Below are 24,868 nucleotides of genomic sequence, written 5' to 3' on the forward strand. Positions count from 1 at the left end.
TTTGATAACCTCTTCTATTTTGTTGTAGCTGAGAGCAGTTATTCACTATCGCGGGCAGCGCCGGGGGCTCCAGCGAGTATCTAATAAAACTGCTTTATAGCACCGGACTCTTCACTTTTCACTTCCATCAATTTTCCTTTTAATCAGTAAACAAAAGGGTTAAACACTTTTATCATATGTGTAGTAGGGACTGATGTCGTACATGTTGTAGGACCAGCCGTTGATCTTATGGTGATGCCGTAGGCCGGTGCTGTTGGGGCCCGGTTTCTCGGTCTCGTGGGTTCGCAGGTGCCGGTTCAGGTGACCTTTATGTCCAAAGCGTTTCCCGCACTGGGAGCACACGAATGGCTTCTCTCCGGTGTGGATCCGCTGATGTACCACCAGATTGGAGTTGTTGGTGAAGCATTTGCTACATACGGGGCAGGAGAAGAGCTTCTCTCCGGTGTGGATCCGCTGGTGTATGGCCAGGCTGGACTTGTAGAAGAAGAGCTTCCCGCACTGCGGACAGGACACCTTGCTCCCGTTGTGCATGGCCTGGTGCTTGACGAGGCCAAAGTGTGAAGTGAAGGTTTTCTGGCACGTGGAGCAGACGTACATCCCGTCCACAACGTGTGCGCTCTGCCGATCCCTACGCGACGCCTTCTCAGGAGTTTTATTCCAGGTCTTGTTGGCTTTTATCCCGGGAGCCGCTGGATGAAGTCTCTGAGCACAGTCTGTAGGGATGTAGAGGTGGTCGTCCACCCTAACGTGTGCGTGTAGTGCCGGCACGGGATCAGGCGCTGAGTCCTCCTCTCCCGTCAGGACCTGCTCCTGCTTGATGTTGACCAGTGTGTACTGGGGACGGCCCGGAGAATACTCGGCAGTGTCTGAGTCGCTGCTTTTTTGTGCAGAAGGATTTTGTTGGGGTCCATACTGGTCGTCCATTGCTTCCTCTTTGATGGAAGTGAACACATATTGCTCCGTATAAGATGTGGCTGTGAATGTATCTACACTGGAAGGCGAGGACCCTGGGGGACTGGACTTCACTTCTTCTGTAGACTTTCCTTCAGTACAGTCTCCGTGTTCTTCCTCCCTGTGTGTAGAGTTCTCATCCTTCTGTGACCGGGAAGGATTGGGAGTCTCTGTGAGGCCATTACTGAAGTTCCCCCCTAGACCTGCAGGAGACTCGCTACTGACCGCCGGGTCTCCTGGAGAGAAGCTCTTAGAGGAGGACAGTCTGTGCTTGCGCCTGGTAGTGGAGCTGGGGGGTCTTTTATGAGGACTTCTCCACTGTGATGGGTTAGTATGTGTGCGGTTCGTGTCCTGATGCAGGGAGTGCGGGGAAGGCAAATCCTCGTCATCCTTCATGTTAGTTTCTTCCTTGCAGACATCTACATGAAATGGGTAGAAATGACAATTGAAAAGAAGGAACCAACAACATCCTAATATCAAACCCAATGCATAAAGTGTGAACTGGTAGCTGCCCTAAAGAAAGTGCAGCCGGGGGGGGGGGGGTGTTGGCTCAGGTGCATTTGTACGGCAGATCAGACTTGAGCCGGAGCCTCCTCTTAGAACGGAGTGTTGTGGTGGTACCGTCCTATGCTGGAGCACTTATTGTCTTGGCTTTATGTGTCTATGAAGTGATGAAGTACAGCACCTCCCACGAGGTCCGGGGAGGGTCCGGAGACAGAACCGTATACACGTGTAAGATTATACCCCTAACCCTATGGGAACCTTCACACGGTGCAATGCATCGCCCTCTCCTGTCACTTCTCACCTGATGTTCTCGTTTCAGCAAATAAATATTAATGTTTGTATAATTAAAAGTTATGCAGTTTTCCAATATTCTTCTAGATCTCTGCTTGCTGTCCTGGTATAGAACGTTTCATTGTTTATTTCCAGTGGGCAGAAATATGACCTTGATCACACAGGTGCGCGGCCCGTTACATGGCAGGCGCATGGCTCGTTATATATCACACAGGTGCGCGTCCCGTTACATGGCAGGCAGGGGCACGGCTCGTTATATATCACACAGGTGCGCGGCCCGTTACATGGCAGGCGCATGGCTCGTTATATATCACACAGGTGCGCGTCCCGTTACATGGCAGGCAGGGGCACGGCTCGTTATATATCACACAGGTGCGCGCCCTGTTACATGGCAGGCGCATGGCTCGTTATATATCACACAGGTGCGCGCCCTGTTACATGGCAGGCAGGGGCGCGGCTCGTTATATATCACACAGGTGCGCGGCCCGTTACATGGCAGGCAGGCGCATGGCTGGTTATATATCACACAGGTGCGCGCCCTGTTACATGGCAGGCAGGGGCACGGCTCGTTATATATCACACAGGTGCGCGGCCCGTTACATGGCAGGCGGGGACACGGCTCGTTATATATCACACAGGTGCGCGGCCCGTTACATGGCAGGCGGGGGCACGGCTCGTTATATATCACACAGGTGCGCGGCCCGTTACATGGCAGGCGGGGGCACGGCTCGTAATATATCACACAGGTGCGCGGCCCGTTACATGGCAGGCAGGCGCACGGCTCGTTATATATCACACAGGTGCGCGCCCTGTTACATGGCAGGCAGGGGCGCGGCTCGTTATATATCACACAGGTGCGCGGCCCGTTACATGGCAGGCAGGCGCATGGCTGGTTATATATCACACAGGTGCGCGCCCTGTTACATGGCAGGCAGGCGCATGGCTGGTTATATATCACACAGGTGCGCGCCCTGTTACATGGCAGGCAGGGGCACGGCTCGTTATATATCACACAGGTGCGCGGCCCGTTACATGGCAGGCGTGGACACGGCTCGTTATATATCACACAGGTGCGCGGCCCGTTACATGGCAGGCGGGGGCACGGCTCGTTATATATCACACAGGTGCGCGGCCCGTTACATGGCAGGCGGGGGCACGGCTCGTTATATATCACACAGGTGCGCGGCCCGTTACATGGCAGGCGGGGGCACGGCTCGTTATATATCACACAGGTGCGCGGCCCGTTACATGGCAGGCGGGGGCACGGCTCGTTACATATCACACAGGTGCGCGGCCCGTTACATGGCAGGCGGGGACACGGCTCGTTATATATCACACAGGTGCGCGCCCTGTTACATGGCAGGCAGGCGCATGGCTGGTTATATATCACGCAGGCGCGTGGCCCCGTTACATGGCAGGCAGGCGCACGGCTCGTTATATATCACGCAGGTGCGCGGCCCGTTACATGGCAGGCGGGGACACGGCTCGTTATATATCACACAGGTGCGCGGCCCGTTACATGGCAGGCGGGGACACGGCTCGTTATATATCACACAGGTGCGCGGCCCGTTACATGGCAGGCGGGGGCACGGCTCGTTATATATCACACAGGTGCGCGCCCTGTTACATGGCAGGCGGGGGCACGGCTCGTTATATATCACACAGGTGCGCGCCCTGTTACATGGCAGGCGGGGGCACGGCTCGTTATATATCACACAGGTGCGCGGCCCGTTACATGGCAGGCGGGGGCACGGCTCGTTATATATCACACAGGTGCGCGGCCCGTTACATGGCAGGCGGGGGCACGGCTCGTAATATATCACACAGGTGAGCGGCCAGTTACATGGCAGGCAGGCGCACGGCTCGTTATATATCACACAGGTGCGCGGCCCGTTACATGGCAGGCGGGGGCACGGCTCGTTATATATCACACAGGTGCGCGCCCTGTTACATGGCAGGCGGGGGCACGGCTCGTTATATATCACACAGGTGCGCGCCCTGTTACATGGCAGGCGGGGGCACGGCTCGTTATATATCACACAGGTGCGCGGCCCGTTACATGGCAGGCGGGGCACGGCTCGTTATATATCACACAGGTGCGCGGCCCGTTACATGGCAGGCGGGGGCACGGCTCGTTATATATCACACAGGTGCGCGCCCTGTTACATGGCAGGCGGGGGCACGGCTCGTTATATATATCACACAGGTGCGCGCCCTGTTACATGGCAGGCGGGGGCACGGCTCGTTATATATATCACACAGGTGCGCGGCCCGTTACATGGCAGGCGGGGGCACGGCTCGTTATATATCACACAGGTGCGCGGCCCGTTACATGGCAGGCGGGGGCACGGCTCGTTATATATATCACACAGGTGCGCGCCCTGTTACATGGCAGGCGGGGGCACGGCTCGTTATATATCACACAGGTGCACGGCTCGTTATATATCACACAGGTGCGCGGCCCGTTACATGGCAGGCGGGGGCACGGCTCGTTATATATATCACACAGGTGCGCGCCCTGTTACATGGCAGGCGGGGGCACGGCTCGTTATATATCACACAGGTGCGCAGCCCGTTACATGGCAGGCAGGCGCATGGCTCGTTATATATCACACAGGTGCGCGGCCTGTTACATGGCAGGCAGGCGCATGGCTCGTTATATATCACACAGGTGCGCGGCCTGTTACATGGCAGGCGGGGGCACGGCTCGTTATATATCACACAGGTGCGCGCCTGTTACATGGCAGGCAGGCGCACGGCTCGTTATATATCACACAGGTGCGCGCCCTGTTACATGGCAGGCGGGGGCACGGCTCGTTATATATCACACAGGTGCGCGGCCAGTTACATGGCAGGCGGGGGCACGGCTCGTTATATATCACACAGGTGAGCGGCCAGTTACATGGCAGGCGGGGGCACGGCTCGTTATATATCACACAGGTGAGCGGCCAGTTACATGGCAGGCGGGGGCACGGCTCGTTATATATCACACAGGTGCGCGCCCTGTTACATGGCAGGCAGGCGCACGGCTCGTTATATATCACACAGGTGAGCGGCCAGTTACATGGCAGGCGGGGGCACGGCTCGTAATATATCACACAGGTGAGCGGCCAGTTACATGGCAGGCAGGCGCACGGCTCGTTATATATCACACAGGTGAGCGGCCAGTTACATGGCAGGCGGGGGCACGGCTCGTTATATATCACACAGGTGCGCGGCCCGTTACATGGCAGGCGGGGGCACGGCTCATTATATATCACACAGGTGCGCGCCCTGTTACATGGCAGGCGGGGGCACGGCTCGTTATATATCACACAGGTGCGCGCCCTGTTACATGGCAGGCGGGGGCACGGCTCGTTATATATCACACAGGTGCGCGGCCCGTTACATGGCAGGCGGGGGCACGGCTCGTTATATATCACACAGGTGCGCGGCCCGTTACATGGCAGGCGGGGGCACGGCTCGTTATATATATCACACAGGTGCGCGCCCTGTTACATGGCAGGCGGGGGCACGGCTCGTTATATATATCACACAGGTGCGCGGCCCGTTACATGGCAGGCGGGGACACGGCTCGTTATATATCACACAGGTGCGCGGCCCGTTACATGGCAGGCGGGGGCACGGCTCGTTATATATCACACAGGTGAGCGGCCAGTTACATGGCAGGCGGGGGCACAGCTCGTTATATATCACACAGGTGCGCGGCCCGTTACATGGCAGGCAGGGGCACAGCTCGTTATATATCACACAGGTGCGCGGCCCGTTACATGGCAGGCAGGGGCACAGCTCGTTATATATCACACAGGTGCGCGGCCCGTTACATGGTAGGCGGGGGCACGGCTCGTTATATATCACACAGGTGAGCGGCCAGTTACATGGCAGGCGGGGGCACGGCTCGTTATATATCACACAGGTGCGCGGCCCGTTACATGGCAGGCAGGCGCATGGCTGGTTATATATCACGCAGGCGCGTGGCCCCGTTACATGGCAGGCAGGCGCACGGCTCGTTATATATCACACAGGTGAGCGGCCAGTTACATGGCAGGCGGGGGCACGGCTCGTTATATATCACACAGGTGCGCGCCCTGTTACATGGCAGGCGGGGGCACGGCTCGTTATATATCACACAGGTGAGCGGCCAGTTACATGGCAGGCGGGGGCACGGCTCGTTATATATCTCACAGGTGAGCGGCCCGTTACATGGCAGGCAGGGGCACGGCTCGTTATATATCACACAGGTGAGCGGCCCGTTACATGGCAGGCGGGGGCACGGCTCGTTATATATCACACAGGTGAGCGGCCAGTTACATGGCAGGCGGGGGCACGGCTCGTTATATATCACACAGGTGCGCGGCCCGTTACATGACAGGCGGGGGCACGGCTCGTTATATATCACACAGGTGCGCGGCCCGTTACATGGCAGGCGGGGGCACGGCTCGTTATATATCACACAGGTGCGCGGCCCGTTACATGGCAGGCGGGGGCACGGCTCGTTATATATATCACACAGGCGCGTTGCCCCGTTACATGGCAGGCGGGGGCACGGCTCGTTATATATCACACAGGTGCGCGGCCAGTTACATGGCAGGCGGGGGCACGGCTCGTTATATATCACACAGGTGAGCGGCCCGTTACATGGCAGGCGGGGGCACGGCTCGTTATATATCACACAGGTGAGCGGCCCGTTACATGGCAGGCGGGGGCACGGCTCGTTATATATCACACAGGTGCGCGGCCCGTTACATGGCAGGCGGGGGCACGGCTCGTTATATATCACACAGGTGCGCGGCCCGTTACATGGCAGGCGGGGGCATGGCTCGTAATATATCACACAGGTGAGCGGCCAGTTACATGGCAGGCGGGGGCACGGCTCGTTATATATCACACAGGTGCGCGGCCCGTTACATGGCAGGCGGGGGCATGGCTCGTAATATATCACACAGGTGAGCGGCCAGTTACATGGCAGGCGGGGGCACGGCTCGTTATATATCACACAGGTGAGCGGCCCGTTACATGGCAGGCGGGGGCACGGCTCGTTATATATCACACAGGTGAGCGGCCCGTTACATGGCAGGCGGGGGCACGGCTCGTTATATATCACACAGGTGCGCGGCCCGTTACATGGCAGGCGGGGGCATGGCTCGTAATATATCACACAGGTGAGCGGCCAGTTACATGGCAGGCGGGGGCACGGCTCGTTATATATCACACAGGTGCGCGGCCCGTTACATGGCAGGCACACGGCTCGTTATATATCACACAGGTGCGCGGCCCGTTACATGGCAGGCGGGGGCACGGCTCGTTATATATCACACAGGTGCGCGGCCCGTTACATGGCAGGCGGGGGCACGGCTCGTTATATATCACACAGGTGAGCGGCCAGTTACATGGCAGGCGGGGGCACGGCTCGTTATATATCACACAGGTGAGCGGCCAGTTACATGGCAGGCGGGGGCACGGCTCGTTATATATCACACAGGTGCGCGGCCCGTTACATGGCAGGCGGGGGCACGGCTCGTTATATATCACACAGGTGCGCGGCCCGTTACATGGCAGGCGGGGGCACGGCTCGTTATATATCACACAGGTGCGCGGCCCGTTACATGGCAGGCGGGGGCACGGCTCGTTATATATCACACAGGTGCGCGGCCCGTTACATGGCAGGCGGGGGCACGGCTCGTTATATATCACACAGGTGCGCGGCCCGTTACATGGCAGGCGGGGGCACAGCTCGTTATATATCACACAGGTGCGCGGCCCGTTACATGGCAGGCGGGGGCACGGCTCGTTATATATCACACAGGTGCGCGGCCCGTTACATGGCAGGCGGGGGCACGGCTCGTTATATATCACACAGGTGAGCGGCCAGTTACATGGCAGGCGGGGGCACGGCTCGTTATATATCACACAGGTGAGCGGCCCGTTACATGGCAGGCGGGGGCACGGCTCGTTATATATCACACAGGTGAGCGGCCAGTTACATGGCAGGCGGGGGCACGGCTCGTTATATATCACACAGGTGAGCGGCCAGTTACATGGCAGGCGGGGGCACGGCTCGTTATATATCACACAGGTGCGCGGCCCGTTACATGGCAGGCGGGGGCACGGCTCGTTATATATCACACAGGTGCGCGCCCTGTTACATGGCAGGCGGGGGCACGGCTCGTTATATATCACACAGGTGCGCGGCCCGTTACATGGCAGGCGGGGGCACGGCTCGTTATATATCACACAGGTGCGCGGCCCGTTACATGGCAGGCGGGGGCACGGCTCGTTATATATCACACAGGTGAGCGGCCAGTTACATGGCAGGCGGGGGCACGGCTCGTTATATATCACACAGGTGAGCGGCCAGTTACATGGCAGGCGGGGGCACGGCTCGTTATATATCACACAGGTGCGCGGCCCGTTACATGGCAGGCGGGGGCACGGCTCGTTATATATCACACAGGTGCGCGGCCCGTTACATGGCAGGCGGGGGCACGGCTCGTTATATATCACACAGGTGCGCGGCCCGTTACATGGCAGGCGGGGGCACGGCTCGTTATATATCACACAGGTGCGCGGCCCGTTACATGGCAGGCGGGGGCACGGCTCGTTATATATCACACAGGTGCGCGGCCCGTTACATGGCAGGCGGGGGCACAGCTCGTTATATATCACACAGGTGCGCGGCCCGTTACATGGCAGGCGGGGGCACGGCTCGTTATATATCACACAGGTGCGCGGCCCGTTACATGGCAGGCGGGGGCACGGCTCGTTATATATCACACAGGTGAGCGGCCAGTTACATGGCAGGCGGGGGCACGGCTCGTTATATATCACACAGGTGAGCGGCCCGTTACATGGCAGGCGGGGGCACGGCTCGTTATATATCACACAGGTGAGCGGCCAGTTACATGGCAGGCGGGGGCACGGCTCGTTATATATCACACAGGTGAGCGGCCAGTTACATGGCAGGCAGGCGCAATCAGCTCTGATTTGAGGATTTTTGTTCTCCAGATTTATAACAAAGGATCCCCACAATTCAGTGGTGGACCAGGACCAGGACCAGGTGTGTTGGTTGTGGACCTCTGATGGACAGGGCTCAGTGTAGCGGTGCCCGGAGGACACTCACCTTTATTGTCAGGCTCTGGATCTGTCCCCATGAGGTCCTTGTATACATCTTTGTGTCCTTGCACATACTCCCACTCCTCCATGGAGAAACATACGATGATGTCCTCATGTCTAATGGGAACCTGATGGAAACAAAAACGCCTAATCAGGAACCGAAGCCCTCGCCCTGGGTTATTGTGCTCCAGCAGCTCCGGCGTCGCTCACCTCTCCAGTCAGCAGCTCCAGCATCACTCACCTCTTCAGTCAGCAGCTGCGGCATCGCTCACCTCTCCAGTCAGCAGCTCCGGCGTCGCTCACCTCTCCAGTCAGCAGCTCCGGCATCGCTCACCTCTCCAGTCAGCAGCTCCGGCGTCGCTCACCTCTCCAGTCAGCAGCTCCGGCATCACTCACCTCTCCACTCAGCAGCTCCAGCATCACTCACCTCTCCAGTCAGAGCTCCGGCGTCGCTCACCTCTCCAGTCAGCAGCTCCGGCATCGCTCACCTCTCCAGTCAGCAGCTCCGGCGTCGCTCACCTCTCCAGTCAGCAGCTCCGGCGTCGCTCACCTCTCCAGTCAGCAGCTCCGGCATCACTCACCTCTCCACTCAGCAGCTCCAGCATTACTCCCCTCTCCACTCAGCAGCTCCAGCATTACTCCCCTCTCCACTCAGCAGCTCCAGCATTACTCCCCTCTCCAGTCAGCAGCTCCAGCGTCACTCACCTCTCCAGTCAGCAGCTCCAGCATCACTCACCTCTCCAGTCAGCAGCTCCAGCATCACTCACCTCTCCAGTCAGCAGCTCCAGCATCACTCACCTCTCCAGTCAGCAGCTCCGGCATCACTCACCTCTTCAGTCAGCAGCTCCGGCATAGCTCACCTCTCCAGTCAGCAGCTCCAGCATCACTCACCTCTCCAGTCAGCAGCTCCGGCATCGCTCACCTCTTCAGTCAGCAGCTCCGGCATAGCTCACCTCTCCAGTCAGCAGCTCCGGCATAGCTCACCTCTCCAGTCAGCAGCTCCGGCATCACTCACCTCTCCAGTCAGCAGCTCCAGCATCACTCACCTCTCCAGTCAGCAGCTCCGGCATCACTCACCTCTCCAGTCAGCAGCTCCGGCATCAGTCACCTCTTCAGTCAGCAGCTCCGGCATAGCTCACCTCTCCAGTCAGCAGCTCCAGCATCGCTCACCTCTCCAGTCAGCAGCTCCGGCATCACTCATCTCTCCAGTCAGCAGCTCCAGCATTACTCACCTCTTCAGTCAGCAGCTCCGGCATAGCTCACCTCTCCAGTCAGCAGCTCCAGCATCACTCACCTCTCCAGTCAGCAGCTCCAGCATCACTCACCTCTCCAGTCAGCAGCTCCAGCATCACTCACCTCTCCAGTCAGCAGCTCCAGCATCACTCACCTCTCCAGTCAGCAGCTCCAGCATCACTCACCTCTCCAGTCAGCAGCTCCAGCATCACTCACTGCTCCGGCATCACTCACCTCTCCAGTCAGCAGCTCCGGCATCACTCACCTCTCCAGTGAGCAGCTCCGGCATCACTCACCTCTCCAGTGAGCAGCTCCAGCATCACTCACCTCTCCAGTCAGCAGCTCCAGGATCACTCACCTCTCCAGTCAGCAGCTCCAGCATCACTCACCTCTCCACTCAGCAGCTCCAGCATCACTCACTGCTCTGGCATCACTCACCTCTCCAGTCAGCAGCTCCAGCATCACTCACCTCTCCACTCAGCAGCTCCAGCATCACTCACTGCTCTGACATCACTCACCTCTCCAGTCAGCAGCTCCAGCATCACTCACCTCTCCAGTCAGCAGCTCCAGGATCACTCACCTCTCCAGTCAGCAGCTCCAGGATCACTCACCTCTCCAGTCAGCAGCTCCAGCATCACTCACCTCTCCAGTCAGCAGCTCCAGCATCACTCCCCTCTCCACTCAGCAGCTCCAGCATCACTCACCTCTCCACTCAGCAGCTCCAGCATCACTCACCTCTCCACTCAGCAGCTCCAGCATCACTCACCTCTCCAGTCAGCAGCTCCGGCATAGCTCACCTCTCCAGTCAGCAGCTCCAGCATCACTCACCTCTCCAGTCAGCAGCTCCAGCATCACTCACCTCTCCACTCAGCAGCTCGAGGATCACTCACCTCTCCACTCAGCAGCTCCAGCATCACTCACTGCTCCGGCATAGCTCACCTCTCCAGTCAGCAGCTCCAGCATCACTCACCACTCCAGTCAGCAGCTCCAGCATCACTCACCACTCCAGTCAGCAGCTCCAGCATCACTCACCTCTCCACTCAGCAGCTCCAGCATCACTCACTGCTCTGGCATCACTCACCTCTCCAGTCAGCAGCTCCAGCATCACTCACCTCTCCAGTGAGCAGCTCCGGCATCACTCACCTCTCCAGTCAGCAGCTCCAGCATCACTCACCTCTCCAGTCAGCAGCTCCAGCATCACTCACCTCTCCAGTCAGCAGCTCCAGCATCACTCACCACTCCAGTCAGCAGCTCCAGCATCACTCACCACTCCAGTCAGCAGCTCCGGCATCACTCACCTCTCCAGTCAGCAGCTCCAGCATCACTCACCACTCCAGTCAGCAGCTCCGGCATCACTCACCTCTCCAGTCAGCAGCTCCGGCATCACTCACCTCTCCAGTCAGCAGCTCCGGCATCGCTCACCTCTCCAGTCAGCAGCTCCGGCATAGCTCACCTCTCCAGTCAGCAGCTCCAGCATCACTCACCTCTCCAGTCAGCAGCTCCGGCATCACTCACCTCTCCAGTCAGCAGCTCCGGCATCGCTCACCTCTCCAGTCAGCAGCTCCGGCATAGCTCACCTCTCCAGTCAGCAGCTCGAGGATCTTCTTGGTGACCTCCAGGATCTTCTCATTGCTCTCATCAGATCCCAATGATGGGCCATGGTCCACAGAACTCCTCCGTGATTTTCCCAGGTCGTGAGCAATTCTTGTTGGGTGTATAGTAGAGTTGTCTACAGGTCCATAATCCTGGAGATATAAGACGTAAGATTATACACCGCAGTGGTAACAATATGTCTATGGGACTATCATCATGTATGTTAATTATGATACAACACTTAAAGGGGTCATCCCCCAATCAAAAATCCACAGAATGGGGGATCACTGAGACCCTCAGAGATCATGGTAACTGCTCCCAAACATGCAAACTAGTTGTCTGGACCATGGACATGGGGAGATAACATGAACATCACGTGGTGATTATCAGTTGGATGGGTTTAAAGGGAACCTGTCAGCACATTTTAATAAATTCAGTCACAGGTTCCCATAGACTCACATCCCCATAAAATCAACTTTATTATCTTACTTGGCATTCAGCAGGATCCCAGGTAAGAAGATAACATTGGTTTTATGGGGATTTGAGGAAAACTATAAGTAACAATAGGGTGGCATTCAGTTAAGAGGGAACCTGTCATCAGCTGTGTGTGGGAAAAATGTGCTTCCATTTATGGTAATCCCCCAAGATAAAAGATCATTTTTGGGGATCCAACCACTGGATCATGAGAGTGGGGGCTTTATTGTCAGGTTGACACTCAGATACCAGTGTGAAGAGATGATGGGGTTGTCTACAATCAGAGCAGAGCTATGGGAATGATGGGGTGGTGGATGTTCCAGCATCACTTACCTCTCCGGTCAGCAGGTAGATAATTTCCAGTGCCAGTTTCAGTATTTTCTCCGTCATGTGATTCTTAGTCTTGTCCATCATAAACCGGTGTGACTAGAATTCATAGGAACACATAGGAGTGAAGCAACGCCGAGTCCTAGAGACAACAAAATAGATATAAAGAGAATGTGGATCCTTGTAGCTTAAAGGAAAACAACCTATAAGCCAAATGACACTACAGTCACCTACAGGCCTCTTCACCCTGACCCCGGCACTGGCCTGACCTTCACACGCTGGGATCGCTGCCCGGAGCACAGGGACGTGATGTCCAGCACTCCGGGCTGCTAAATACTCACGCCTCCTGCGTGATAGATACAAAGGTGATGTCACGCAGGAGGAGTGAATAATTAGATGCCCGGTGCAGCAAACGTCGCGTCCCAACGTACCGGAATGTGTCACGGGGGGGGGGGGGGATGACACATGACACAGGGTTTTGTTATTTCTGGCAGAAATTCTCTCCTCTTCTGTAGCTCCATGTACACAATCACACAGGACCGGACCAGGGCGAGCAGTGGGCTCCCGGGATGGAAGCGCAGGGGTCTCTTACTTGTAACTGGGCGACATCTTCAGGGTATTACCATACGGTCTGTGCATCGGAAAATGTTTCACAAGTTTATTCTGATTTTTTTTTTTTCAATCTTTCGTTTAAAACTATTTATAAAAATGATTGACATTGTCTCATCACTGAGCCGGTGACTGGCCTCATCAGTCACATCATAAGGAACAGCATGTGTCCTGAGAAAATCACTGGCCTCATCAGTCACATCATAAGGAACAGCACGTGATCACTGAGCCGGTGACTGGCCTCATCAGTCACATCATAAGGAACAGCACGTGCACTGAGAAAATCACTGGCCTCATCAGTCACATCATAAGGAACAGCACGTGCACTGAGAAAATCACTGGCCTCATCAGTCACATCATAAGGAACAGCACGTGATCACAGAGAAAATCACTGGCCTCATCAGTCACATCATAAGGAACAGCACGTGAGCACTGAGAAAATCACAAGCCTCAAGAATCAGATCAATGTGATCAATGAGGTCTAGTGGCACCAGGGAGTCACAGGTTTAGCTGGTGCACCTTTGGTGTGACAACTATTCTGGGTCACAGTATACACACAGAGACCGGCCACGCAGAGGGAAGTATTACTAAATTAAAAGGGATGTCCAAGATTAAAAATACATTTTCAGGGTGTGGTCACACGTGGCTCTACAAAATACTAGCACCCGTGGGTGCAGTGACTTCGGGAGACCTCTCTGATTCCTTCTGCCAGTGCCACAGTTTGTTTGGGGTGTCGGCTGGCAATGCTGAGACAGGGCGGTGAGCAAAATGCAAGTATATGACTCCGCGTCCCATATTGACTGGCACAAGGCGAATGTTGTGTCAGTATTTAAGAAACGCTCTAGAACTTCACCAGGCAATTACAGGCCTGTAAGCCTAACTTCCACAGGAGGATGTGACATCACATGGTATAATAGGCGACAGCCAGCGAGGGGTTACTAGGGATAACCTGATCGGCTCCTATGAGGAGGTGAGCGGATGCCTGGATGGAGGAGCCGCTGTGGATATTGTGTTCTTGGACTTTGCAAAGACATGTGATTGTAATATTACACTGTACAAGGCATTGGTTCCGCTCACCTGGAATATACCGTCCAGTTCTGGGCTCCGGTCCATAAAAAGACCCTGGAGCTGGAGAGAGGGGACAACGAAGAGCCACAAAAATGATAAGGGGTATGGAGGGTCTCAGTTATGAGGAAAGATTAAAACAACTAGATTTATTTAGTCTGGAAAAGAGACGACTACGAGGGGACATGATTAATTTATATAAATATATGAATGGTCCATACAAAATATATGGTGGAAAGTTGTTTCATATTAAATCAGATCAAAAGACGAGGGGGCACTGTCTCCATCTGGAGGAAACAAGGTTTAATCACCGGAGGCGACAGGACTTCTTTACTGTGAGAACTGTCAATCTGTGGAATAGCCAAGCTCAGGCGCTGGTCACAGCAGGGACAGCAGAGAGCTCAGGCGCTGGTCACAGCAGGGACAGCAGAGAGCTCAGGCGCTGGTCACAGCAGGGACAGCAGAGAGCTCAGGCGCTGGTCACAGCAGAGACAGCAGAGAGCTCAGGAGCAGAGCGCAGCAGGGACAGCAGAGAGCTCAGGCACTGGTCACAGCAGGGACAGCAGAGAGCTCAGGAGCAGAGCACAGCAGGGACAGCAGAGAGCTCAGGCGCTGGTCACAGCAGGGACAGCAGAGAGCTCAGGCGCTGGTCACAGCAGGGACAGCAGAGAGCTCAGGAGCAGAGCACAGCAGGGACAGCAGAGAGCTCAGGCGCTGGTCACAGCAGGGACAGCAGAGAGCTCAGGCGCTGGTCACACCAGGGACAGCAGAGAGCTCAGGCGCTGGTCACAGCAGGGACAGCAGAGAGCTCAGGCGCTGGTCACAGCAGGGACAGCAGAGAGCTCAGGCGCTGGTCACAGCAGGGACAGCAGAGAGCTCAGGCGCTGGTCGCAGCAGGGACAGCAGAGAGCTCAGGCGCTGGTCACAGCAGGGACAGCAGAGAGCTCAGGCGCTGGTCACAGCAGGGACAGCAGAGAGCTCGGGCGCTGGTCACAGCAGGGACAGCAGAGAGCTCAGGCGCTGGTCACGGCAGGGACAGCAGAGAGCTCAGGCGCTGGTCACGGCAGGGACAGCAGAGAGCTCAGGCGCTGGTCACGGCAGGGACAGCAGAGAGCTCAGGCGCTGGTCACGGCAGGGACAGCAGAGAGCTCAGGCGCTGGTCACGGCAGGGACAGCAGAGAGCTCAGGCGCTGGTCACGGCAGGGACAGCAGAGAGCTCAGGCCCTGGTCACAGCAGGGACAGCAGAGAGCTCAGGCGCTGGTCACAGCAGGGACAGCAGAGAGCTCAGGCGCAGAGCACAGCAGGGACAGCAGAGAGCTCAGGCACTGGTCACAGCAGGGACAGCAGAGAGCTCAGGCGCTGGTCACAGCAGGGACAGCAGAGAGCTCAGGCGCTGGTCACAGCAGGGACAGCAGAGAGCTCAGGCGCTGGTCACAGCAGAGAGCACAGGCGCTGGTCACAGCAGGGACAGCAGAGAGCTCAGGCGCTGGTCACAGCAGGGAGAGGAGAGAGCTCAGGAGCAGAGCACAGCAGGGACAGCAGAGAGCTCAGGCACTGGTCACAGCAGGGACAGCAGAGAGCTCAGGCGCTGGTCAAAGCAGGGACAGCAGAGAGCTCAGGGCGCTGGTCACAGCAGCGACAGCAGAGAGCTCAGGCGCTGGTCACAGCAGGGACAGCAGAGAGCTCAGGCGCTGGTCACAGCAGGGAAAGCAGAGAGCTCAGGCACTGGTCACAGCAGGGAAAGCAGAGAGCTCAGGCACTGGTCACAGCAGGGACAGCAGAGAGCTCAGGCGCTGGTCACAGCAGGGACAGCAGAGAGCTCAGGTGCTGGTCACAGCAGGGACAGAGAGCTCAGGAGCAGAGCACAGCAGGGACAGCAGAGAGCTCAGGAGCAGAGCACAGCAGGGACAGCAGAGAGCTCGGGCGCTGGTCACAGCAGGGACAGCAGAGAGCTCAGGCGCTGGTCACAGCAGGGAAAACAGAGAGCTCAGGCGCTGGTCACAGCAGGGGCAGCAGAGAGATCAGGCGCTGGTCACAGCAGGGACAGCAGAGAGCTCAGGCGCTGGTCACAGCAGGGACAGCAGAGAGCTCAGGCGCTGGTCACAGCAGGGACAGCAGAGAGCTCAGGCGCTGGTCACAGCAGGGACAGCAGAGAGCTCAGGCGCTGGTCAAAGCAGGGACAGCAGAGAGCTCAGGCGCTGGTCACAGCAGCAACAGCAGAGAGCTCAGGCGCTGGTCACAGCAGGGACAGCAGAGAGCTCAGGCGCTGGTCACAGCAGCGACAGCAGAGAGCTCAGGCGCTGGTCACAGCAGCAACAGCAGAGAGCTCAGGCGCTGGTCACAGCAGGGACAGCAGAGAGCTCAGGCGCTGGTCACAGCAGGGAAAGCAGAGAGCTCAGGCACTGGTCACAGCAGGGAAAGCAGAGAGCTCAGGCACTGGTCACAGCAGGGACAGCAGAGAGCTCAGGCGCTGGTCACAGCAGGGACAGCAGAGAGCTCAGGAGCAGAGCACAGCAGGGACAGCAGAGAGCTCGGGCGCTGGTCACAGCAGGGACAGCAGAGAGCTCAGGCGCTGGTCACAGCAGGGAAAACAGAGAGCTCAGGCGCTGGTCACAGCAGGGGCAGCAGAGAGCTCAGGCGCTGGTCACAGCAGGGACAGCAGAGAGCTCAGGCGCTGGTCACAGCAGGGACAGCAGAGAGCTCAGGCGCTGGTCACAGCAGGGACAGCAGAGAGCTTGGGCGCTGGTCACAGCAGGGACAGCAGAGAGCTCGGGCGCTGGTCACAGCAGGGACAGCAGAGAGCTCAGGAGCAGAGCACAGCAGGGACAGCAGAGAGCTCAGGAGCAGAGCACACCAGGGACAGCAGAGAGCTCAGGAGCAGAGCACACCAGGGACAGCAGAGAGCTCAGGAGCAGAGCACAGCAGGGACAGCAGAGAGCTCAGGAGCAGAGCACACCAGGGACAGCAGAGAGCTCAGGCGCTGGTCACAGCAGGGACAGCAGAGAGCTCGGGCGCTGGTCACAGCAGGGACAGCAGAGAGCTCGGGCGCTGGTCACAGCAGGGACAGCAGAGAGCTCGGGCGCTGGTCACAGCAGGGACAGCAGAGAGCTCAGGAGCAGAGCACACCAGGGACAGCAGAGAGCTCGGGCGCTGGTCACAGCAGGGACAGCAGAGAGCTCGGGCGCTGGTCACAGCAGGGACAGCAGAGAGCTCGGGCGCTGGTCACAGCAGGGACAGCAGAGAGCTCGGGCGCTGGTCACAGCAGGGACAGCAGAGAGCTCGGGCGCTGGTCACAGCAGGGACAGCAGAGAGCTCAGGAGCAGAGCACAGCAGGGACAGCAGAGAGCTCAGGTGCTGGTCACAGCAGGGACAGCAGAGAGCTCAGGCGCTGGTCACAGCAGGGACAGCAGAGAGCTCAGGCACTGGTCACAGCAGGGACAGCAGAGAGCTCAGGAGCAGAGCACAGCAGGGACAGCAGAGAGCTCAGGAGCAGAGCACAGCAGGGACAGCAGAGAGCTCAGGAGCAGAGCACAGCAGGGACAGCAGAGAGCTCAGGAGCAGAGCACACCAGGGACAGCAGAGAGCTCAGGAGCAGAGCACACCAGGGACAGCAGAGAGCTCAGGAGCAGAGCACACCAGGGACAGCAGAGAGCTCAGGAGCAGAGCACACCAGGGACAGCAGAGAGCTCAGGAGCAGAGCACACCAGGGACAGCAGAGAGCTCAGGAGCAGAGCACACCAGGGACAGCAGAGAGCTCAGGAGCAGAGCACAGCAGGGACAGCAGAGAGCTCAGGAGCAGAGCACACCAGGGACAGCAGAGAGCTCAGGAGCAGAGCACACCAGGGACAGCAGAGAGCTCAGGAGCAGAGCACAGCAGGGACAGCAGAGAGCTCAGGAGCAGAGCACAGCAGGGACAGCAGAGAGCTCAGGAGCAGAGCACACCAGGGACAGCAGAGAGCTCAGGCGCTGGTCACAGCAGGGACAGCAGAGAGCTCAGGAGCAAAGCACAGCAGAGAGCTCAGGCGCTGGTCACAGCAGGGACAGCAGAGAGCTCAGGCGCTGGTCACAGCAGGGACAGCAGAGAGCTCAGGCGCTGGTCACAGCAGGGACAGCAGAGAGCTCAGGCGAGCAGGGACAGCAGAGAGCTCAGGCGCTGGTCACAGCAGGGACAGCAGAGAGCTCAGGCGCTGGTCACAGCAGGGACAGCAGAGAGCTCAGGCGCTGGTCACAGCAGGGACAGCAGAGAGCTCAGGCGCTGGTCACAGCAGGGACAGCAGAGAGCTCAGGCGCTGGTCACAGCAGGGACAGCAGAGAGCTCAGGCGCTGGTCACAGCAGGGGCAGCAGAGGGCTCAGGCGCTGGTCACAGCAGGGGCAGCAGAGGGCTCAGGCGCTGGTCACAGCAGGGACAGCAGAGAGCTCAGGCGCTGGTCACAGCAGGGACAGCAGAGAGCTCAGGTGCTGGTCACAGCAGGGACAGAGAGCTCAGGAGCAGAGCACAGCAGGGACAGCAGAGAGCTCAGGAGCAGAGCACAGCAGGGACTGCAGAGAGCTCAGGAGCAGAGCACAGCAGGGACAGCAGAGAGCTCAGGAGCAGAGCACAGCAGGGACTGCAGAGAGCTCAGGAGCAGAGCACAGCAGGGACAGCAGAGAGCTCAGGCGCTGGTCACAGCAGAGCGCTCGGGCGCTGGTCACAGCAGGGACAGCAGAGAGCTCAGGCGCTGGTCACAGCAGGGACAGCAGAGAGCTCAGGCGCTGGTCACAGCAGGGACAGCAGAGAGCTCAGGCGCTGGTCACAGCAGGGACAGCAGAGAGCTCAGGCGCTGGTCACAGCAGGGACAGCAGAGAGCTCAGGCGCTGGTCACAGCAGGGACAGCAGAGAGCTCAGGCGCTGGTCACAGCAGGGACAGCAGAGAGCTCAGGCGCTGGTCACAGCAGGGACAGCAGAGAGCTCAGGCGCTGGTCACAGCAGCGACAGCAGAGAGCTCAGGAGCAGAGCACAGCAGGGACAGCAGAGAGCTCAGGAGCAGAGCACAGCAGGGACAGCAGAGAGCTCAGGAGCAGAGCACAGCAGGGACAGCAGAGAGCTCAGGAGCAGAGCACAGCAGGGACAGCAGAGAGCTCAGGAGCAGAGCACAGCAGGGACAGCAGAGAGCTCAGGAGCAGAGCACAGCAGGGACAGCAGAGAGCTCAGGAGCAGAGCACACCAGGGACAGCAGAGAGCTCAGGAGCAGAGCACACCAGGGACAGCAGAGAGCTCAGGAGCAGAGCACACCAGGGACAGCAGAGAGCTCAGGAGCAGAGCACACCAGGGACAGCAGAGAGCTCAGGAGCAGAGCACACCAGGGACAGCAGAGAGCTCAGGAGCAGAGCACAGCAGGGACAGCAGAGTGCTCAGGCGCTGGTCACAGCAGGGACTGCAGAGAGCTCAGGAGCAGAGCACAGCAGGGACAGCAGAGAGCTCAGGAGCAGAGCACAGCAGGGACAGCAGAGAGCTCAGGAGCAGAGCACACCAGGGACAGCAGAGAGCTCAGGCGCTGGTCACAGCAGGGACAGCAGAGAGCTCAGGCGCTGGTCACAGCAGGGACTGCAGAGAGCTCAGGAGCAGAGCACAGCAGAGAGCTCAGGCGCTGGTCACAGCAGGGACAGCAGAGAGCTCAGGCGCTGGTCACAGCAGGGACAGCAGAGAGCTCAGGCGCTGGTCACAGCAGGGACAGCAGAGAGCTCAGGCGCTGGTCACAGCAGGGACAGCAGAGAGCTCAGGCGCTGGTCACAGCAGGGACAGCAGAGAGCTCAGGCGCTGGTCACAGCAGGGACAGCAGAGAGCTCAGGCGAGCAGGGACAGCAGGGACAGCAGAGAGCTCAGGCGCTGGTCACAGCAGGGACAGCAGAGAGCTCAGGCGCTGGTCACAGCAGGGACAGCAGAGAGCTCAGGCGCTGGTCACAGCAGGGACAGCAGAGAGCTCAGGCGAGCAGGGACAGCAGGGACAGCAGAGAGCTCAGGCGCTGGTCACAGCAGGGACAGCAGAGAGCTCAGGCGCTGGTCACAGCAGGGACAGCAGAGAGCTCAGGCGCTGGTCACAGCAGGGACAGCAGAGAGCTCAGGCGCTGGTCACAGCAGGGACAGCAGAGAGCTCAGGCGCTGGTCACAGCAGGGACAGCAGAGAGCTCAGGCGCTGGTCACAGCAGGGGCAGCAGAGAGCTCAGGCGCTGGTCACAGCAGGGACAGCAGAGAGCTCAGGTGCTGGTCACAGCAGGGACAGCAGAGAGCTCAGGTGCTGGTCACAGCAGGGACAGAGAGCTCAGGAGCAGAGCACAGCAGGGACAGCAGAGAGCTCAGGAGCAGAGCACAGCAGGGACAGCAGAGAGCTCAGGAGCAGAGCACAGCAGGGACTGCAGAGAGCTCAGGAGCAGAGCACAGCAGAGAGCTCGGGCGCTGGTCACAGCAGGGACAGCAGAGAGCTCAGGCGCTGGTCACAGCAGGGACAGCAGAGAGTTCAGGCGCTGGTCACAGCAGGGACAGCAGAGAGCTCAGGCGAGCAGGGACAGCAGGGACAGCAGAGAGCTCAGGCGCTGGTCACAGCAGGGACAGCAGAGAGCTCAGGCGCTGGTCACAGCAGGGACAGCAGAGAGCTCAGGCGCTGGTCACAGCAGGGACAGCAGAGAGCTCAGGCGCTGGTCACAGCAGGGACAGCAGAGAGCTCAGGCGCTGGTCACAGCAGGGACAGCAGAGAGCTCAGGCGCTGGTCACAGCAGGGACAGCAGAGAGCTCAGGCGCTGGTCACAGCAGCGACAGCAGAGAGCTCAGGAGCAGAGCACAGCAGGGACAGCAGAGAGCTCAGGAGCAGAGCACAGCAGGGACAGCAGAGAGCTCAGGAGCAGAGCACAGCAGGGACAGCAGAGAGCTCAGGAGCAGAGCACAGCAGGGACAGCAGAGAGCTCAGGAGCAGAGCACACCAGGGACAGCAGAGAGCTCAGGAGCAGAGCACACCAGGGACAGCAGAGAGCTCAGGAGCAGAGCACACCAGGGACAGCAGAGAGCTCAGGAGCAGAGCACACCAGGGACAGCAGAGAGCTCAGGAGCAGAGCACAGCAGGGACAGCAGAGTGCTCAGGCGCTGGTCACAGCAGGGACTGCAGAGAGCTCAGGAGCAGAGCACAGCAGGGACAGCAGAGAGCTCAGGAGCAGAGCACAGCAGGGACAGCAGAGAGCTCAGGAGCAGAGCACACCAGGGACAGCAGAGAGCTCAGGCGCTGGTCACAGCAGGGACAGCAGAGAGCTCAGGCGCTGGTCACAGCAGGGACTGCAGAGAGCTCAGGAGCAGAGCACAGCAGAGAGCTCAGGCGCTGGTCACAGCAGGGACAGCAGAGAGCTCAGGCGCTGGTCACAGCAGGGACAGCAGAGAGCTCAGGCGCTGGTCACAGCAGGGACAGCAGAGAGCTCAGGCGCTGGTCACAGCAGGGACAGCAGAGAGCTCAGGCGCTGGTCACAGCAGGGACAGCAGAGAGCTCAGGCGAGCAGGGACAGCAGGGACAGCAGAGAGCTCAGGCGCTGGTCGCAGCAGGGACAGCAGAGAGCTCAGGCGCTGGTCACAGCAGGGACAGCAGAGAGCTCAGGCGCTGGTCACAGCAGGGACAGCAGAGAGCTCAGGCGCTGGTCACAGCAGGGACAGCAGAGAGCTCAGGCGAGCAGGGACAGCAGGGACAGCAGAGAGCTCAGGCGCTGGTCACAGCAGGGACAGCAGAGAGCTCAGGCGCTGGTCACAGCAGGGACAGCAGAGAGCTCAGGCGCTGGTCACAGCAGGGACAGCAGAGAGCTCAGGCGCTGGTCACAGCAGGGACAGCAGAGAGCTCAGGCGCTGGTCACAGCAGGGACAGCAGAGAGCTCAGGCGCTGGTCACAGCAGGGGCAGCAGAGAGCTCAGGCGCTGGTCACAGCAGGGACAGCAGAGAGCTCAGGTGCTGGTCACAGCAGGGACAGCAGAGAGCTCAGGTGCTGGTCACAGCAGGGACAGAGAGCTCAGGAGCAGAGCACAGCAGGGACAGCAGAGAGCTCAGGAGCAGAGCACAGCAGGGACAGCAGAGAGCTCAGGAGCAGAGCACAGCAGGGACTGCAGAGAGCTCAGGAGCAGAGCACAGCAGAGAGCTCAGGCGCTGGTCACAGCAGGGACAGCAGAGAGCTCAGGCGCTGGTCACAGCAGGGACAGCAGAGAGTTCAGGCGCTGGTCACAGCAGGGACAGCAGAGAGCTCAGGCGCTGGTCACAGCAGGGACAGCAGAGAGCTCAGGCGAGCAGGGACAGCAGGGACAGCAGAGAGCTCAGGCGCTGGTCACAGCAGGGACAGCAGAGAGCTCAGGCGCTGGTCACAGCAGGGACAGCAGAGAGCTCAGGCGCTGGTCACAGCAGGGACAGCAGAGAGCTCAGGCGCTGGTCACAGCAGGGACAGCAGAGAGCTCAGGCGCTGGTCACAGCAGGGACAGCAGAGAGCTCAGGCGCTGGTCACAGCAGGGACAGCAGAGAGCTCAGGCGCTGGTCACAGCAGGGACAGCAGAGAGCTCAGGCGCTGGTCACAGCAGGGACAACAGAGAGCTCAGGCGCTGGTCACAGCAGGGACAGCAGAGAGCTCAGGCGCTGGTCACAGCAGGGACAGCAGAGAGCTCAGGAGCAGAGCACAGCAGGGACAGCAGAGAGCTCAGGAGCAGAGCACAGCAGGGACAGCAGAGAGCTCAGGAGCAGAGCACAGCAGGGACAGCAGAGAGCTCAGGCGCTGGTCACAGCAGGGACAGCAGAGAGCTCAGGAGCAGAGCACAGCAGGGACAGCAGAGAGCTCAGGCGCTGGTCACAGCAGGGACAGCAGAGAGCTCAGGAGCAGAGCACAGCAGGGACAGCAGAGAGCTCAGGCGCTGGTCACAGCAGTGACTGCAGAGAGCTCAGGCGCTGGTCACAGCAGGGACAGCAGAGAGCTCAGGCGCTGGTCACAGCAGGGACAGCAGAGAGCTCAGGCGCTGGTCACAGCAGGGACAGCAGAGAGCTCAGGCGCTGGTCACAGCAGGGACAGCAGAGAGCTCAGGCGCTGGTCACAGCAGGGACAGCAGAGAGCTCAGGCGCTGGTCACAGCAGGGACAGCAGAGAGCTCAGGCGCTGGTCACAGCAGGGACAGCAGAGAGCTCAGGCGCTGGTCACAGCAGGGACAGCAGAGAGCTCAGGCGCTGGTCACAGCAGGGACAGCAGAGAGCTCAGGCGCTGGTCACAGCAGGGACAACAGAGAGCTCAGGCGCTGGTCACAGCAGGGACAGCAGAGAGCTCAGGCGCTGGTCACAGCAGGGACAGCAGAGAGCTCAGGAGCAGAGCACAGCAGGGACAGCAGAGAGCTCAGGAGCAGAGCACAGCAGGGACAGCAGAGAGCTCAGGAGCAGAGCACAGCAGGGACAGCAGAGAGCTCAGGCGCTGGTCACAGCAGGGACAGCAGAGAGCTCAGGAGCAGAGCACAGCAGGGACAGCAGAGAGCTCAGGCGCTGGTCACAGCAGGGACAGCAGAGAGCTCAGGCGCTGGTCACAGCAGGGACAGCAGAGAGCTCAGGCGCTGGTCACAGCAGGGACTGCAGAGAGCTCAGGCGCTGGTCACAGCAGGGACTGCAGAGAGCTCAGGCGCTGGTCACAGCAGGGACTGCAGAGAGCTCAGGCGCTGGTCACAGCAGGGACAGCAGAGAGCTCAGGCGCTGGTCACAGCAGGGACAGCAGAGAGCTCAGGCGCTGGTCACAGCAGGGACAGCAGAGAGCTCAGGCGCTGGTCACAGCAGGGACAGCAGAGAGCTCAGGCGCTGGTCACAGCAGGGACAGCAGAGAGCTCAGGCGCTGGTCACAGCAGGGACAGCAGAGAGCTCAGGCGCTGGTCACAGCAGGGACAGCAGAGAGCTCAGGCGCTGGTCACAGCAGGGACAGCAGAGAGCTCAGGCGCTGGTCACAGCAGGGAAAGCAGAGAGCTCAGGCGCTGGTCACAGCAGGGACAGCAGAGAGCTCAGGCGCTGGTCACAGCAGGGACAGCAGAGGGCTCAGGAGCAGAGCACAGCAGGGGGAGCAGAGAGCTCAGGCGCTGGTCACAGCAGGGACAGCAGAGAGCTCAGGCGCTGGTCACAGCAGGGACTGCAGAGAGCTCAGGCGCTGGTCACAGCAGGGACAGCAGAGAGCTTCAGGAAGGGTCTAGATGCCTTTTTACACCTGAATCACACTGATCGTTCTGTTATATAGAATTGTTTCCCTTTCTTGGCTGAACCTGATGGACGGGTGCAGTATAAACTCTGTAACAATATTCTGCCATAAAAGGGGGTCACATACACCTGAGCAGGTGTGGTAAGGTAAGCAGTATATATACACAGTATACAGCTCTGGGCATCAGCTGAACTATATACCGCATCACACATGACAAGTACTGGCAGCGGTAATGGGTGAGGAGAGCTACTAGAACACCGTTCACACTTATCTCTAGAAATGTTAGAGTTCATACAGTAAACAGGAATCACGATGCGGTACCGGCCTCTGTGTGAACCGTCACTGACCTGCTACTGCCTGGATCCTCATCAGCTCGCAAACCGGAAGCCGAAAACCGGAAATACAGAGCTTGCGTGTCACTGACGCTTCCTGGCTCTGCGTTCCACGCCTCTTTCGCGGGTTTACGCGTGTGATTCTGGGAGTTGTAGGTTTATCAATAGAG

The 24,868-nt window shown here is 59.0% G+C and overlaps 1 protein-coding gene across 2 annotated transcripts; it reads right to left on the bottom strand.

Moving 5' to 3' along the window:
• Positions 1-122: 122 nt before the first annotated feature.
• On the bottom strand, positions 123-24,868 carry LOC140106302 (uncharacterized). Of its 2 annotated transcripts, none has more exons than XM_072130682.1 (5): positions 24,714-24,868; positions 12,493-12,628; positions 11,670-11,837; positions 8,867-8,987; positions 123-1,370 (listed from the first exon to the last, which is right to left on the bottom strand). In XM_072130682.1, exons 2-5 carry the CDS (start codon positions 12,571-12,573, stop codon positions 160-162), a joined length of 1,581 nt encoding a protein of 526 aa, XP_071986783.1. In that variant the 5' UTR covers positions 12,574-12,628; positions 24,714-24,868; the 3' UTR covers positions 123-159. The 2 variants fall into 2 exon arrangements, with proteins under 2 accessions (XP_071986783.1, XP_071986784.1); XM_072130683.1 differs by having other exon boundaries at positions 24,662-24,752.

The sequence above is a fragment of the Engystomops pustulosus genome, chromosome 11 (assembly GCF_040894005.1).
Source record: "Engystomops pustulosus chromosome 11, aEngPut4.maternal, whole genome shotgun sequence".
Taxonomy (NCBI): Eukaryota; Metazoa; Chordata; class Amphibia; order Anura; family Leptodactylidae; genus Engystomops; species Engystomops pustulosus.